This window comes from Schistocerca serialis, chromosome 1 (assembly GCF_023864345.2).
Source record: "Schistocerca serialis cubense isolate TAMUIC-IGC-003099 chromosome 1, iqSchSeri2.2, whole genome shotgun sequence".
Lineage (NCBI taxonomy): Eukaryota > Metazoa > Arthropoda > Insecta > Orthoptera > Acrididae > Schistocerca > Schistocerca serialis.
In genome coordinates, this window is record NC_064638.1 from 830,451,946 (window position 1) to 830,468,946 (window position 17,001).

Consider the following 17,001-nt stretch of genomic DNA (forward strand, 5'->3'; position numbering starts at 1 on the left):
TTTATGGAGGGCTTATACCACTTTGGCATCTACAGACTCTCTAAGGCAGTGGTTTATATTTAGCTGATCTGCAATTCGTAACCATTGGATCACGGATAATAACTCACACCGCTGACAGCTCAGTCGACAGTCAACTCGTGAAGATAGCCAATGGCGAGCGGAGCACTGACAGGTTACGTTTCGAGATTGTTTTACATTGTTGTGTTGAAATAACATAGCTAGTTTTTGGTTTGTATTACTCTATACAAATTTTGGGACGTCATCTTTGACAAATGACGAGTTCAAAATGCGTGTAATATCTTCGCCGATATTAAGTTATACAGGTTTTTATATATGCATAAATATTATAACTGTAGGATTTTACAGTAGCAGCTGAGTCGTAGGCTTCTTTAACGTCATCCCTGAACGGACTCTTAGTCGTAATTTGTCATTTAAATTTTTAATTGGTATTTTATGGAGGTTGCCGACACCATTTGAAGGGCAATTCATTGAAGCTTTGGAGAATATTACGGGACTGGGGCTATTGCTGATAATTGGTTTTCACCTTATCTAACAAAAAGAATGCAGTGTGTTACAGCAAATGTACTGTGCTTTAGTCGAAACCTGCTGATGTCATTGCAGCAACCTGTGTGTGATATTATTAAGTTAACGACTTTGAAAGATTATTTGTGACCATTTTTGGAGAATATATACTTTAAGGATTTTTGTTTCATTACGCCAGAACATGTTGCTGTTACTAACAAGTAAACGAAGTATTCAAAACACAGAAGCATTTTTGCCTCCAGTTCAGTGCAGTAGTAGACGCGCGTAAGTTCAAAGTAATCCTGTAATCATTAGTGCAGAATTGTAAATCAGACTGGTCAGCTCCGTTATGAGTCTGCTCCACTGTTGAAGAAATAAAAAAAATATTACTAAAAATAGCAAATAATAACAATAATAATAATGAGAAAACAGATGGAAGATTTAATACTTACATTCGAATGAAACAGTTTTCTTCTTTTTATTCTCCTCGGTGGTGGCGGATGATTTCTGATGCTTTATGGTAGGGGCAGTGTTGCTGGAACGAAATTCACGTTAAGAATTCCAATCGTGAGGATGCTAAGGAGCACTGCAGCCGCTGGTGGTGGTGGGTAAATGACCAATAGCAGCACAGTGGGGGCGTTATTCTTTTGGGTCATAAATTACCATAATTAAAAATGACAGTTATCACTTTAAGCTAAAAGCATTAGACACCTGAGTAAACATGAACCAAAGCAGCCATAGTGCTCATTAATTACGGTAATTATCATGCTAGTAATTATCCATTAATTATGGCCTAAGTAAACAAAACATGCATCCAAGTGATGTTTGTTTAATAATGATAATTAAATTAGGCTAGTGGCTTTACTTAAGGAGAAGACTGCTCTCATTGTGCCAGAACTCTCGTACGCTCACTACTAATAGACTGTACTCCAGTTGAATTTAATGTACTGTGGTGGCCTCAACTGATTTCAGGAAATGCACAAAGATTTAAATTTCACTTCTCGACTTTTATTCCATCTACTGTAGGCCGGCACTGGCGCTGAGAATACTGCATCGCCTTCCATTTCTATTTTTGCTCCTGTGTGTGTCAGTGTCAGCCTCTGAGTTTTGCTGCTGTGTTTTGCAGGCCGCCATGTCCGCCCGGAGCACGCTGGTGGCGACCCTGCCGCTGCTGGTGCTGGCGGCCCATTCTCTGCCCATAGTGGACCCAGGTGAGACTCTCGGCCGTCGTACCACACTCTGATAAATCATGATCAACTTACGAGGTGGTGTCCAAAACAAACCAAACTGATTTGGCGAGAGGAGCTTTTGTAATACTGTACTCAGCCACTAGGAGCGTCAGGAAGCCGAAGAAGTCGTCGCTAAAGAAAAGCTGCGGTGCTTACGGAATACTGCAAAGCCAAAGAATTTCGCGACACAGTGATCCACTTACTGTCCCGATGGCACGCAACTGGCGATACAGTCGACCTGCAAACTATCCCACACATCATATCAACGTATGGCAAGATTCCAGTAACGACGCGTCGACGAAGCATTGCATCAATCGCCTGTGCATGCCAGCACTAGAGATCAGACATGAGCTCAGTGTACTCGCTTTAAACTCGGCAGCGGGTCCTGTGACGTTAAGTCCGAACTCGGCGTCTCCGTGTGCACGGAGACTCGACGAGCGAGTCACTGGCGCTGCCCACTCGTCACCTGAGTCTGTTGTCGGGTACAGGTCGACTCGACTCGCTCAGAAAAAGAGAGCGAGTACTCGAGTCCGAAAATACAGCCTCGGATTCGCGTCTCCGTGTGCACGGAGACTCGACGAGCGAGTCACTGGCGCTGCCCACTCGTCACCTGAGTCTGTTGTCGGGTACAAGTCGACTCGACTCGCTCAGAAAAAGAGAGCGAGTACTCGAGTCCGAAAGTACAGCCTCGGATTCGCGACATTCTCGCTGTACACGCAACAGTTTTGAAAGAAATTTCCGACATTAAACCGTAAATTACTATTCATTTATTTCACACAATCAGGATTCTCAAGTGCAAGTTGCAATCTCACAAAATGTTTGACCTGCCCACATGACAGAATCAAGCTATATACCAATATAACAAGTGATCGATTAGCAGTGAATAGTGTTCTGTTTACGCATACATTTATGCAGATACAACGTTTTCGAAAATTGCCGTAAATTTAATTTAATGTTTAATATCTATTCAGAAGATGTCTAACAACTACGTTGACGTATACACACTTTCGAGGCGTCTTTTTTGATTTTCGGTAATTTAATTGATTTATTCTAGCTAAAGTATTATTTTTGCCATGAGTGAGAAGTGCCTGACTTGCCGTAGAATTGTTAGTTCCGGTGTTTGGTGTGATGGATGCAGTAGTTTTTTTCACTGGGGGGACTGCAGTGGCGTGGGTGTTGGGAAAGTGGATCAGGCTCATCAGTGGTTATGTAGGATTTGCAGCAGAGATAGGAAGATAGTGGAACAGAAGGGGAAAATTGCTGTCCTTCAGGCTGAGCTAGATCAGGCTAGGGAAGATCTGGACAGGTTAAGGAGGGAGAAGGGCAAAGAGAGGTGGGAAGCGGCAACAGCTAACAGAAGGAACAGGCCTAGAACTAAGTCTGACAGTTTTGTGGTGAATGTCAAAAATAAGTTTGACCTGTTGCTTCAGCTAGAAACTGATGAGCCTCAAGCAGAGGTAGGTGTAGACAGGACACAACAAACTTTCAATAGGAAATTGAAAAAGAATGTAGGAAAGTCATCGAAAAGGAAGAAAGTTTTGTTGTTAGGCAGTTCTCATGCCAGAGGTGTAGGCCAACTTCTGCAGGAGGAATTAGGACCAGAATACCAGGTCACAAATTTTTTCAAACCAAGTGCTAGGCTGGATCAGGTGACAGAGGATTTAGGTTCACTCTGTAAAGGATTTACCAGGGAAGACACCGTGGTTATTGTGGGAGGGCCAGGGAACAGTATCGACAGAGATCCTGGGTGTAGTACAGAGTGCGACTTGGTAAAGATTGCGTCGGCATCGAGACACACCAATGTTGAATTTGTATCTGTCCTGAGACGCCATGACCGGCCTCATTTGAACTCTTCTGTTGGGAGAGTTAATTTGGAGTTGGAACGGCTGCTTGGGTCGGGTGCGGGGGCTCATATTGGTGTGGTTCCTGTTGATTCTCTCAGTAGGTGGGACTATACCTGGCACGGCCTACATCTCAACAGGAAAGGGAAGGGTAAACTGGCTAGGGTAATAGCAGGAAATTTAAGGGGGGGGGGGGGAGGCACTGCCATGAATGGTGAAATACCAGTGGTTACAGGTGTTGGAGCAGCACCTTTTTTATGATACGTAAGACAGAAAGATGTGAAGTTTTACGATAGGTCAGGATTGAAACAAATATTCAGTTTAGGAAAGAAATTAAACAGCGCACTTCTAGCACATTGGATCACCAATCACAGCTGTCAATCATAAATTTTCACCAATCACCAGAAATTTTATCTCCACCAACTTGTAACTCAGTCCTAGGTAATTGCATTGATGAATTAAAGTCACCCAACCCAGTTGACATAATCTGCCTCTCTGAACACCATGGGACCACTGGTGTAGGAACTAGACCTAAGCACAATGAGAAACTCAGACAAGAGAGTGCTGCAAATGTTAGAATAAGGAAAGGTTCTCATAAAAGTATAATTAAAAATAATGTAAGTATATTTCATCAAAATATTGGGAGTTTAAAGAATAAAATAGATGAGCTTCTGGTTTGTCTAGAAGATTTAGAAGCTGAGGATGAAATAGATATACTATGCCTGTCTGAGCATCACATTGTTACTGATATGGATGAGGTAAATGCAAGTGGATATAAGCTCTCTGCACATGTAATTAGAGATAATACGAAGAAAGGAGGAGTTGCCATATATGTCAAAAGTTATCATTGTGCAAAAAGTATAGAAACAAAAAAGTTTTGTGTAGAGAAACATATAGAAGCATGTGCCTGTGAGCTTAAATTAAATAAAGGCACATTTATAATTGTAACTGTATATAGGTCCCCATCGGGAAATTTTCATCCATTTCTGAAAAATTTGGACTCCTTGTTGTGCTATCTGTCAGACAGGGGGAAGCAAATTATTATTTGTGGGGACTACAATGTAGATTCTCTGAAAGAGAGTAATAGGAAAAATGACCTTGAAGTACTACTCGGTTCTTTCAATTTGACACCCGTTATTGATTTTCCTACTCGGGTGGTAAAGGATAGCAGCTCACTGATAGATAACTTCTTTATAGACCAAGATAAGTTTAACCAGATAAATGCCCAGCCAGTTGAGAATGGTCTTTCTGATCATGGTGCACAGCTAGTTACAATATATGACATAGCTCCATTCAGCAGTACTAAACAGTCCTTCAAAGTAGTATGTTCAGTCAATGATTTAACAATTGCAAATTTCAGGGAAAGCCTACAGCAGTTAGACTGGGATGAGGTGTACCGTGAACCTGATGCCAATTTAAATTATAATTTATTTCATGACACTTTTGTAACTGCATTTGAAAACTGCTTCCCCAAGAAAATAGTTAAATATACTCATAAGAAACCATGTAACAAACCATGGCTTACTAATGGTATAAAAAATCTTGTAACCGGAAAAGGGAAATGTATCTGACAGCAAGAAAGAGTAGTGACCCAGAAACTATCAAACATTATAAAAACTACTGTGCTTTATTAAGGAAAGTTATTAAAAAATCCAGAAGTATGTGTATTATGTCTGAAATCAGCAACTCTGATAATAAAATTAAAACAATTTGGAATATTATTAAAAGAGAAACAGATCAACCAAGAGCACAGGAAGACAGTATTACCATCAAATTGAATGAAAACTTTACGAACAAGAAGTCAGAAGTTGAAAATATTTTTAATAATCATTTTCTAAATGTTGTGGGTATAGTAGGATCCAGGTGTTCATTACAAGATGCTAGGCTGTTAATGGAAGAGGCCATACCTATACAATTTGATACAATTGAAATCTCACCCACTTCTCCCTCTGAAATTAGGAAAATAATAAACTTGCTTAAAAGCAAAAACTCACATGGAATTGATGGCATTTCCAGCAAAATACTAAAAGCTTGTTCTCAACAGATAAGTAAGGTTCTCAGCCACCTGTGTAATAGCTCTCTGGAACAGGGCATTTTCCCTGATAGACTGAAATATGCTATTGTTATACCTTTGCAAAAAAAAAGGGCATAGATCTGATGTCAACAATTACCGTCCAATCTCCCTTCTAACAGCTTTATCCAAAATTTTTGAGAATGTAATGTATTCAAAAGTAGCTTTACATATCTGTAAAAATGAAGTACTAACAAAATGTCAGTTTGGTTTCCAGAAAGGTTTTTCAACAGAAAATGCCATATACGCTTTCACCAATCAAATTTTGAATGATCTGAATAACCGAACACCACCCATTGGGATTTTTTGTGATCTCTCAAAGGCTTTTGATTGTGTAAATCATGAAATTCTGCTAGACAAGCTCAAGCATTGTGGCATGAGTGGGACAGTGCACAAATGGTTTAATTCGTACCTAACTGGAAGAGTGCAGAAAGTTGAAATAAGCAGTTCTCATAACATGTAAAGATCAGCACATTCCTCAAACTGGGGAACTATCAAGAATGGGGTTCCACAAGGGTCAGTCTTGGGTTCTTTGTTGTTCTTAATACACTTCTGGAAATGGAAAAAAGAACACATTGACACCGGTGTGTCAGACCCACACACTTGCTCCGGACACTGCGAGAGGGCTGTACAAGCAATGATCACACGCACGGCACAGCGGACACACCAGGAACCGCGGTGTTGGCCGTCGAATGGCGCTAGCTGCGCAGCATTTGTGCACCGCCGCCGTCAGTGTCAGCCAGTTTGCCGTGGCATACGGAGCTCCATCGCAGTCTTTAACACTGGTAGCATGCCGCGACAGCGTGGACGTGAACCGTATGTGCAGTTGACGGACTTTGAGCGAGGGCGTATAGTGGGCATGCGGGAGGCCGGGTGGACGTACCGCCGAATTGCTCAACACGTGGGGCGTGAGGTCTCCACAGTACATCGATGTTGTCGCCAGTGGTCGGCAGAAGGTGCACGTGCCCGTCGACCTGGGACCGGACCGCAGCGACGCACGGATGCACACCAAGACCGTAGGATCCTACGCAGTGCCGTAGGGGACCGCATCGCCACTTCCCAGCAAATTAGGGACACTGTTGCTCCTAGGGTATCGGCGAGGACCATTCGCAACCGTCTCCATGAAGCTGGGCTATGGTCCCGCACACCGTTAGGCCGTCATCCGCTCACGCCCCAACATCGTGCAGCCCGCCTCCAGTGGTGTTACGACAGGCGTGAATGGAGGGACGAATGGAGACGTGACGTCTTCAGCGATGAGAGTTGCTTCTGCCTTGGTGCCAATGATGGTCGTATGCGTGTTTGGCGCCGTGCAGGTGAGCGCCACAATCAGGACTGCATACGACCGAGGCACACAGGGCCAACACCCGGCATCATGGTGTGGGGAGCGATCTCCTACACTGGCCGTACACCACTGGTGATCGTCGAGGGGACACTGAATAGTGCACGGTACATCCAAACCGTCATCAAACCCATCGTTCTACCATTCCTAGACCGGCAAGGGAACTTGCTGTTCCAACAGGACAATGCACGTCCGCATGTATCCCGTGCCACCCAACGTGCTCTAGAAGGTGTAAGTCAACTACCCTGGCCAGCAAGATCTCCGGATCTGTCCCCCATTGAGCATGTTTGGGACTGGATGAAGCGTTGTCTCACACGGTCTGCACGTCCAGCACGAACGCTGGTCCAACTGAGGCGCCAGGTGGAAATGGCATGGCAAGCCATTCCACAGGACTACATCCAGCATCTCTACCATCGTCTCCATGGGAGAATAGCAGCCTGCATTGCTGCGAAAGGTGGATATACACTGTACTAGTGCCGACATTGTGCATGTTCTGTTGCCTGTGTCTATGTGCCTGTGGTTCTGTCAGTGTGATCATGTGATGTATCTGACCCCAGGAATGTGTCAATAAAGTTTCCCCTTCCTGGGACAATGAATTCACGGTGTTCTTATTTCAATTTCCAGTAGTGTATATATCAATGACTTGCCATTTTATATTCATGAAGAGGCAAAGTTAGTTCGCTTTGCTGATGATGCAAGTATAGTAATCACACCTGACAAACAAGAATTAACTGATGAAATTGTCAATAATGTCTTTCAGAAAATTACTAAGTGGTTCCTTGTAAACGGACTCTCACTGAATTTTGATAAGACACAGTACATACAGTTCCGTACAGTAAATGGTATGACGCCATTAATAAATATAGACCTTAATCAGAAGCATATAGCTAAGGTAGAATATTCAAAATTTTTAGGTGTGTCCATTGACAATTAAATTGGAAGAAACACATTGATGATCTGCTGAAACGTTTGAGTTCAGCTACTTATGCAATAAAGGGTCATTTCAAATTTTGGTTCAAAAATGGCTCTGAGCACTATGGGACTTAACATCTGAGGTCATCAGTCCCCTAGAACTTAGAACTACTTAAACCTAACTAACCTAAGGACATCACACACATCCATGCCCGAGGCAGGATTCGAACCTGCGACCGTAGCAGTCGTGGGGTTCCGGACTGAAGCCCCTAGAACCGCACGGCCACCGAGGCCGATGCAAATTTTGGTGATAAAAATCTTAGTAAATTAGCTTACTACACCTATTTTCACTCACTGCTTGCATATGGCACCATATTTTGGGGTAATTCATCACTGAGGAATAAAGTATTTATTGCACAAAAGCGTGTAATCAGAATAATAGCTGGAGTCCACCCAAGATCATCCTGCAGACATTTATTTAAGGATCTAGGGATATTCACAGTAGCTTCTCAGTATATATACTCTCTTATGACATTTGTTATTAACAACCAAGCCAAATTCAAAAGTAATAGCAGTTTGCATAACTACAGTACTAGGAGAAAGGATGATCTTCACTATTCAAGATTAAATCTAACTTTGGCACAGAAAGGGGTGAATTATACTGCCACTTAAGTCTTTGGTCACTTACCAAGTAGTATCAAAAGTCTGACAGATAACCAACAAGTATTTAAGAAGAAGTTAAAAGAATTTCTGAATGACAACTCCTTCTACTCCATAGAGGAATTTTTAGATATAAATTAAGAAAAAAAGAAAAAAAACAAATAAAAAATTATAAAAAAAATTTTAAAAATAAAAAGTTGTTATATTAACTTAATTATGTTATTAAATTAACTTAATTATGTTATTAAATTAACTTAATTATGTCATGTATTGGAAAATTTGACTCGTTCCACATCATTACGAAATATGGTATTCATGATCCATGAAACAAGTATTAATCTAATCTAATGTAATGTAACGACAGCGCCAGAAAACATGATAGGAGACTGACCTGCTATCTCTAAATGACGATTAATTATTAAAATAAATTACGGAAGTGAATGATAAGCTACACAACTCGCTATTAGGCCTTAAACACAACTTTCCATGACCAAATGAATACAAAAATAACCACTTTTTCGTTGCAGCGATATAACAGCGACGCTACTCTGTTCCCAGCTTTCGTTTGTTCGTTTGACGCAGTACACACGTGTTTCATAGGGGAGATGGAGTAGACAAAAATACAACCATTTTTGCAGTGGACGAAATTTATATGTTTTTCTTCTGAAGTGTGCGATACAGCGTGAAACTTATTCCAGATATCACTCCTTCTCTAATGGAAGACATTTGCAATTGTGTACTTTGCACGTTAGTTTTCGTCTTACACCCTCCATTGTCTCACAAAACACAACTTTGTTAAAGGGCATCTGATCCCGACAATCTGTTATTTCGCCTTGTCATTGTTTCTTTACAGCAGCAAAATCGTGTACTTATCTTCCGAACTAACAATAAGTCGCGACTAGCCTTACACTCCTGCACGCTTCGGTAACAGAGAACGAATCGACGGTATGAAGCGACCACAGCACCACAGTTCTCGGACTCATCATCCTCGCCGAACTACAGCGGGAACGAAGGAAGCCCGTCAAAACTGACGAAACAGCGGGCCTTGATTTGTGAAGTATGCAACCTGAACATTAGTTCTCCGTTTGTGATCTCTAGCCAGCACAGGCAGACTGCAAACATCTCGACGCGAGGGTGCTACAAATAGCTGCTTATCACAGCGAAGGGGTCGGCGAAGATTTCGGCGACAGAGCGCAGCTGACCTGTATGTAGAGTCACTCAGCCTCCGCCAGTCAGGAATGCTGCGCTGGCTCCAGCTCGTGCTACTCAGCATGCTGCCTGCCAGCAACGTGCGTGACCAGAAACGCCCGCCGCCGCTACGAAGGCATTGTGGATCGACGCCAGGTTGCACCCGCCGGAAGAGAGTGGAGGAGGGGGAGCAGATAGGTGTTTAACATTCCGCCGACAACCAGGTCATTAAAGACGGAGCACACAAGCCTGAATTAGGGAAGGATGGGGAAGGAAATCGACCGTGTCCTATCAATGGAACCATCCCCGCATTTGCCTGAAGCGATGTATGGGAATCACGGAACACTTAATCAGGCTGGCCGGACGCGGGTTTGAAACTGTCGTCCTCCCGAATACGAGTTTAGTGTGCTAACCGCTGCGCCACTTCGCTCGGTCCCGGAAGAGAGCCCGCACCTGTATGTGTTCTATCTTGATCAATAACTAAATAGTTTTCCTGAACTCTGTCGACTTCGCTGCGGGCGTCTTCACTTCTGAAGGACTGTCATAGTCCCTGCCAGCCCATCGAACCCACAGAGCCTGCGTGGGAGAGCAGGCCGCCCTGCTGACGACAGGAAGAATGGCTCCCCACCATTTCGCAGTGGCCGCGTCACAAAATGACCGTTACAGAAGGTTCCGTCCGACTTGTGTGAACTTTCTAGTGACACTTTTCTTTGTGTATTCGCCGTTTAGGGGAGAGTCATGTAGTATCGGCCAGCTTAAGTTTTTTGGCTTTGCTGTGTAACTGTGGTGGTTAATTGGAACATTGACACATTATTCTCTTACCTCAAGACGTGTTCTATGTATAGTACAGTGTAATGATTTTTTATTTTTTATTTATAGTACTTAATTACATCGAAAGTAAAACAGTTACAATTACAAGGCTTGTAAAAAGTGTCTTGCAGTATCGGCCACTGTCTTTGATAATATCGGTTGTTAAAGATACACTGCACCGATACTGAATAACAATAGAACACATAAGCATAGCAAATTTTTGTTACCTTTTCAGCTGAGATCACCAATGTTTAACTCACTGTTTTATAGAGATCGCAAATAAAATACAAAATATTCTTCTGATTCACACGTCCAACATATGCCCAGCCTGTACACTTGGTACACAGCACCTACTCTTCTTCAAATGCTTCCCAACACATACCGAGCAAGGTGGCGCAGTGGTTAGCACACTGGACTCGCTTTCGGGAGGACGACGGTTCAATCCCACGTCTGGCCATCCTGATTTAGGTTTTCCGTGATTTCCCTAAATCGCTCCAGGCAAATGCCGCGACGGTTCCTTTCAAAGGGCACGGCCGACTTCCTTCCCCGTCTTTCCCTAATCCGATGAGACCAATGACGCCGCTGTCTGGTCTCCCACAAAACAACCCAACCCTCCCAACACATAATGCACTTTTCCGTCTTTTCTGATGACCCATTATTTCCAGTAAATTCCAGTTTTCATCGCCGCTTCGTAGTTGGCTTACCATGACCACCCATTGAGTGTTTATTTTATTCTGGATCATCCTGCGTAAGTTCAGCTTCTTCTACTCCTTTTCAGACTTTATTTTTTCTACTTTTAATGTCTTCTCTTCGGTGACGATATTTTTCTTTTGTAATCGTTGAGAGCGCTTCAGCTGCTTCCCTGTGGTCATTTTGCTAGACATTCACTCTCAGTGTCTTCTTATTTTCCACCATTTCAATCTGAAAAGAAGTAAAAATAAGAAGAAAATGTAATTTGAAATTACTTCTGGCCTATACTGAAAGACAATCAGGAGGCCAGTATCGTACGAGAAATACGCAATAGGATCTGATCATATTGCTCTTCCTTTTATAGAAATTATCATGGAACATTTTTTAGATGTCCGTTACTTATGTGACATAGGTAACCGAAATATAGCAACGAAATTAATCACTTATCTTAAAAACGGGTACAATGCGCCTCAAGAAAACTTTCCGTGAGCTAAGAGCTACAGCAACACTATCAAGCACACAGAGCAGACGAAGCACTAAAGAGAGGAAGAAGATTCCGACTCCTGTGCACATGGATACACAAACTTGCTTCTGCCTACTGCACACTTCCGCCATTTGGAGGCGCGGAGGCAAGCCACGGTAATGGCAGGTGCTGTAAGCCGGCCGATACTACACGAATCTCCTCTATACGAGGGCTCATTCTCGTCAACAGCGCGCGACCGTTAAGTTTAGCTTTTTACTTGAAAAAACGGTGTAGAAACTCTTGAAATGTTTAAAAACTGCCTACGAGGATGATGCAATGGAGAAAATTCAAGTGTCTGAATGGTTTTTCCATTTCAAAAGCGGCGACATGGCAATGGCAATTCTCCCTCCGCTCGTCGTTCCACGGCCCAAGGAGACGGATATGACTTAAATTCCCGAAATCAAGAGGTTGTGAAGCTGCCTGGAGTTAGGTTCTACGAACTGTAACGGGAGATTTGGGGATGAAAAGGGTGGCTGCTAAATGCGTGCCTCAACTGCTGACTGTTGAACAGAAATAACGTTGACACTTGAAATAACAGTTCGTAAATGATTAATCTTTCCTTCCACGATAATCACAAGAGACGAATCATGGTGCTATAATTATAAACCTGAAACGAAGCAACAATCAAGACAGTGGAAGACTTTAGGTTCGCTTCGCCCCTAGTGAGAAGTCGTCCATTCAGACCTTGTTCCACAAGACATATTGTTACCCAGACTTTCTATCAGGACGTTTTGAGAAGAATTGGTAACGATTTGCGGCAGAAGAGGTTTGATTTTTACCGTCGGGCGACTGGTTTCTCCACAAATCGATAATGCGCCGGCACGCACAGACCTGCCTGTGCGCCAATATTTGGCACTCCTGTACTCCATTTCCCCTTTCCAGCTGACCTTATTCCTTGCGACTTCTCTTTTAATTTTCCCGAATGAAATGAGACATGAAAGTAAAGCGTTTTTCCAAAGTCACTGATCTGAAGGAAAAAGGACAGAATCACTGTCGGGTATCACAGAAGACGAATTTAAAAAATATTTGGAACAAGGGAATAAACTATTAGATAAGAGTATTAGTGTCAGAAGGAAATTGAAAGTTTTTTTGTTTGAAAATTGGCTAACTTTTTTTAAAAATAAGTGTGGTTTCTTTTGGGTACCCTCTCGTTAAGAAACGTAGGTACTCATTAAATAAACGTTTGAGAGCGTTGTTCGACTAAGTGAGTACGAGAATGAATTGATAAATTCATATAGTAAAAATTTTCTGTAAATGAGATTAAAAAGGCATTTTTCTACTGGAGTCTAACTGAGATAATGGTGTTTGTTCCGGACAGCTACCATTCTTTTTTCTATTTACTCAGAAAAGAAGTTTGTTCCAAACTCCACTTAATAAACTTTCACAGCACAGATAAACTGCAAGTCAACTTTTTAAAGACCAAGTGAAGACGAGTTAACAGTATATTTAATCTCATTCTTAACAAGAGCAACAAACCAAACTAGTAGCTTCTCACTGGACCATAGATGTCAAGTCCCATAGTGCTCAGAGCCATTTGAACCATTTTTTTTCTCACTGGAAGTGGAGAACTGAATTGGCGTGATAATGCAAAGTATCTAGGGCTGCACGTAGAGAACGTATAATAAAAAAATCTGAATTACTTTAGGAAAAATCATAAAATTCTCCTTACTGACTCATTTAGTCGTTAGGTCAAGATCTCATACCAACACGTTGCAAAACTCGGAAGTTAATACTCAGCCAACAAGAAAGGATAACGAACACACAACATAGTTTACAAATAGGAAGTAGCGATTCATAAATAAGACAGACACACAAGTACTTTCAAGTACGACCGTCAGGAGTGTGGGAAAACCATTTCTATTCCTTTTACAAAATTCACGGAAATGGCTGTCCTATTTGAAGACGTGCCATATATGCCGTCCAGAATGTTGCGGCTAGATGGGATGTATAGCGATAGTGCAAACACATTATCTGAGCAGTCTGTTACAGACAGATGTGTGGTGAAAGTTCCAGCATGTCGTAAATTAATCGACATCGAACATGGGATATTAATCGGCGCGACGTCTTAGGGTCATGGCATACTGGAGATTACAGAAGAATTCGAGTTTCCGTGGTCAGTAGTGACTAGGGTGAATCTTCAACATAGCAGACACAATATTGCTACCGCGTAAACTGCCGCACGAGAGGACCACAAATGTCTGACGAATAGACGACAGGTCGCCTTCACAGAGCAACACGAGGTGTAACAGGAATTTTTTTGATTTCGCAGGCTTTACATATGCAATTTTATAATTTTTTGTCTTGTTGGTACACTTCTTCCTGGCGTATGTTTGCATTTTCAGTTGTTATGAATATTTAATTTACTGTTGACAGCAGTCGAGGAGGTTATGTGTGTTTCCGAGTGCTCAGCAAATTTTTACTTTCGTTAAAAATGAATCAAAGAATCTGCATTAAATGTGGCTGAATGATGTCGACAACGATCTAAAAAAGGTTATAACGAGTGAAGAAACACAGATATACGGGTATGACACGAAACCAGGGCCCAATCGTTCCAATGGGAACTGCCTAAAGAGCCAAGATTGCAAAAAAATTGACAAGTTCGATAACATAATACGTGAATGTTCTTCTCACTGTTTTCTTCGATTACAGTGGGATAGTGGATCATGAACTCCTGCCTCATGGTCGTAGGCCCTACGGTCAGTAAGAAATACTACCTGGAAGTTATGCGCCGTTTGTGTGAAACGAGTCCGAGGAAACCGACCAGAACTGTGGTAAAAGCACTCGTGGAAATTGCAGCACGACAACGATCTTGCTTACACGTCAATCCTTTTTCGTGATTTTGTGGCAAAAAACGGAACCGTTATGTTGCCTCAGCCACCGCGTTCGCCGGACATGGCCCACTAAGACTTCCTTCTGTTCCCGACGCTGACGACAACCATGAAAAGACGTCGTTTTGCCACCAATGAGGAGATAAAAACAGAATCGCTGAAGGAGCTCAACGCCATAACGTAAAGTGAGTTTCCGAAGGGCTTCCAAGACTGGAATAAGCGCTGATACAAGCGTATCATAGCCGAGGGGGCTTACTGTGAAGGGGACAAAGTTGATGAATAAATGAACATCGTAAAAAAATCTCGTTACTTTTTTGATCATACCTAGAATGGGGCGATCGATGGCCTTCACGGGTTAGATCGCCGCCGGCGACAGTACGTCACATCCAGTGCCTTTCCATGACTTCTAGTCACTCAGTGTATATTAATGATTTAACGGATAATATTAATGCAATTTATAGGTGTATCTATATAGAAGCGTGTACATTAAAAGTTTCGAATTGAATGTAAAGAAATATCGACCTGGTGCAAATATTCACAAGGCTGTCGTAATTTAAATCCATGTAAAAATCAATAAGCCTATAACTATAGAGTTAATAAGTCATTAATAAAGTCAGTCTTGTTGGTTCAGCGAGATACCTGTGAGGGACCGTGAGTGATGGTATGACATGCAAGCAACTGAAAAAAAACTGGCAGGATTCGATTTATTGCTAGGATACTGCAACTAGTCTACAAAAGGCGGTTAGAGTGAATGGAAAAGAGGGAGACGCAAGAGGTCATATGCGAGTCTGTCTCAGGAGAGTGTAAGGAAAATACTGAAAACTTTCTACTGATTGACCCTCGAAGAAATCGTCGAGTTTTCGTGAAAAACTTACTCAAAAAATTACAAGAAACTTTTTTCAGCGAACATTTGTATCTATTCTTTGCCACCTGAGATGTGATTTCTTGTTGTGGGTTGATTTTAAGTGATCGATATATTGCGAGATGCCAAGTTTTTATTCGTCCCCTGTAATAACAATTACCTTCTTTACCGAATTTCCCGGTAGCCATTTTGCTTTCTCTTGATGTTCTGGTCCTTTCAAATAAGTTCTCAAATCGCAACAACTGATAATTAACAGACCTTTTCAGACATGTTCATACATGTTGCTTCAATGACCAAAACCACAAATTTGTACTAACTCGAGATAATATAGCATAAAAAAATGAAATGATTGTGTGGCACTGATGGCCGGGAGGCCCCGCACGGGGAAGTTCGGCCGCCGAGTACAAATCTTATTTCAAGTGGCGCCACACTGGGCGACTTGCTCTTCGGTAATGATGATGAGGACAGCACAACACCCAGTCCACGAACGGAGACAATCTCCAACCAGGCCGGGAATCGAACCCGGGCCTGCTGTATGATAGGCAAACACGTTACCACTCAGCTAAACAGGCGAACAGCGTAGCATAGAGTCTATATAACACCATTAGTTTTTCTTTTAGTGCACGACCATTATCGCCAGGCCTCTTTCTTCTTTGGAGTTCACGACACCACCACCACACGATTGCAAAGTGCAAGTGACTCCTCAATTGTCTAGTCCAAATTACACTTCCACAGTCGCTTTCTGCGCTGTGCCCGCATTTTTCTTTCTCATATCTGTACTTACGTACAACAAACCTAGGCACAGTAGATGCTCTTTACGCTACTTCTAATTAAAGTGACGATTTTTCAAACGCACGTTTTTCATCGGTCTAGTACATGGGACGTGAGACTTGTTGCTATGTTTTATAGCAACTTATACAACTACACACTATTAAGTTATCGCTCCCATTACACAAATACTCATATAAGTTATAATTTTTCCCATACTACATCCGTGAATGGAATGGTATAGAACTCTTATATCATCATAATCAGTCATTTGGCATACGTTATTGGATAAAAGCCTTCTTTCCTCAACGTGCGTTTGTTCATTGCACGCAGATCACAACTCGCGGATTGTGATCTTCAGGTGTGCTTTTCCATCCGTGCTGCTCACGTTTCTAGTGCTATACGCACATTTTATTTTGGGCCGTAGGCTCAGTTTGTTTTCAGTTTTTCCTTGATCTATCTTCAAGCCGTTACTCTAGCTACATGTTCCGGCCATTTTTATTATATTTTCAGTATAGTCCACTTTACTCCATTCTTCGAACCAATTGTTTCCCTGGCCCTACAAATAATTATCGACATGCATTCGTTCATCGCTCGCGCAGCACACCTCAGATGTTGAATAATTATGTGTCGCTGGCATGAATCAAAACTGATAATACGCACTGAATATGTAAGGATCAGGCAAATGAAAACGAGACACATGGAAAACCGTAAGTAAATTTTCATTATTTTCAAAGTAATCGTCATAACTGTTAACA

At 42.2% G+C, this 17,001-nt stretch overlaps 1 protein-coding gene across 1 annotated transcript in view; it reads left to right on the forward strand.

The window, feature by feature from the left end:
• The window catches only part of LOC126484745 (uncharacterized), a 131,423-nt gene that overhangs the window by 38,793 nt on the left and 75,629 nt on the right, over nucleotides 1-17,001 (forward strand). The window contains exon 2 of the mRNA XM_050108343.1: nucleotides 1,649-1,733. Coding sequence (XP_049964300.1) covers nucleotides 1,655-1,733 — 79 coding nt within the window. The 5' untranslated portion in view covers nucleotides 1,649-1,654. The remainder of the gene's footprint in view (nucleotides 1-1,648; nucleotides 1,734-17,001) is intronic.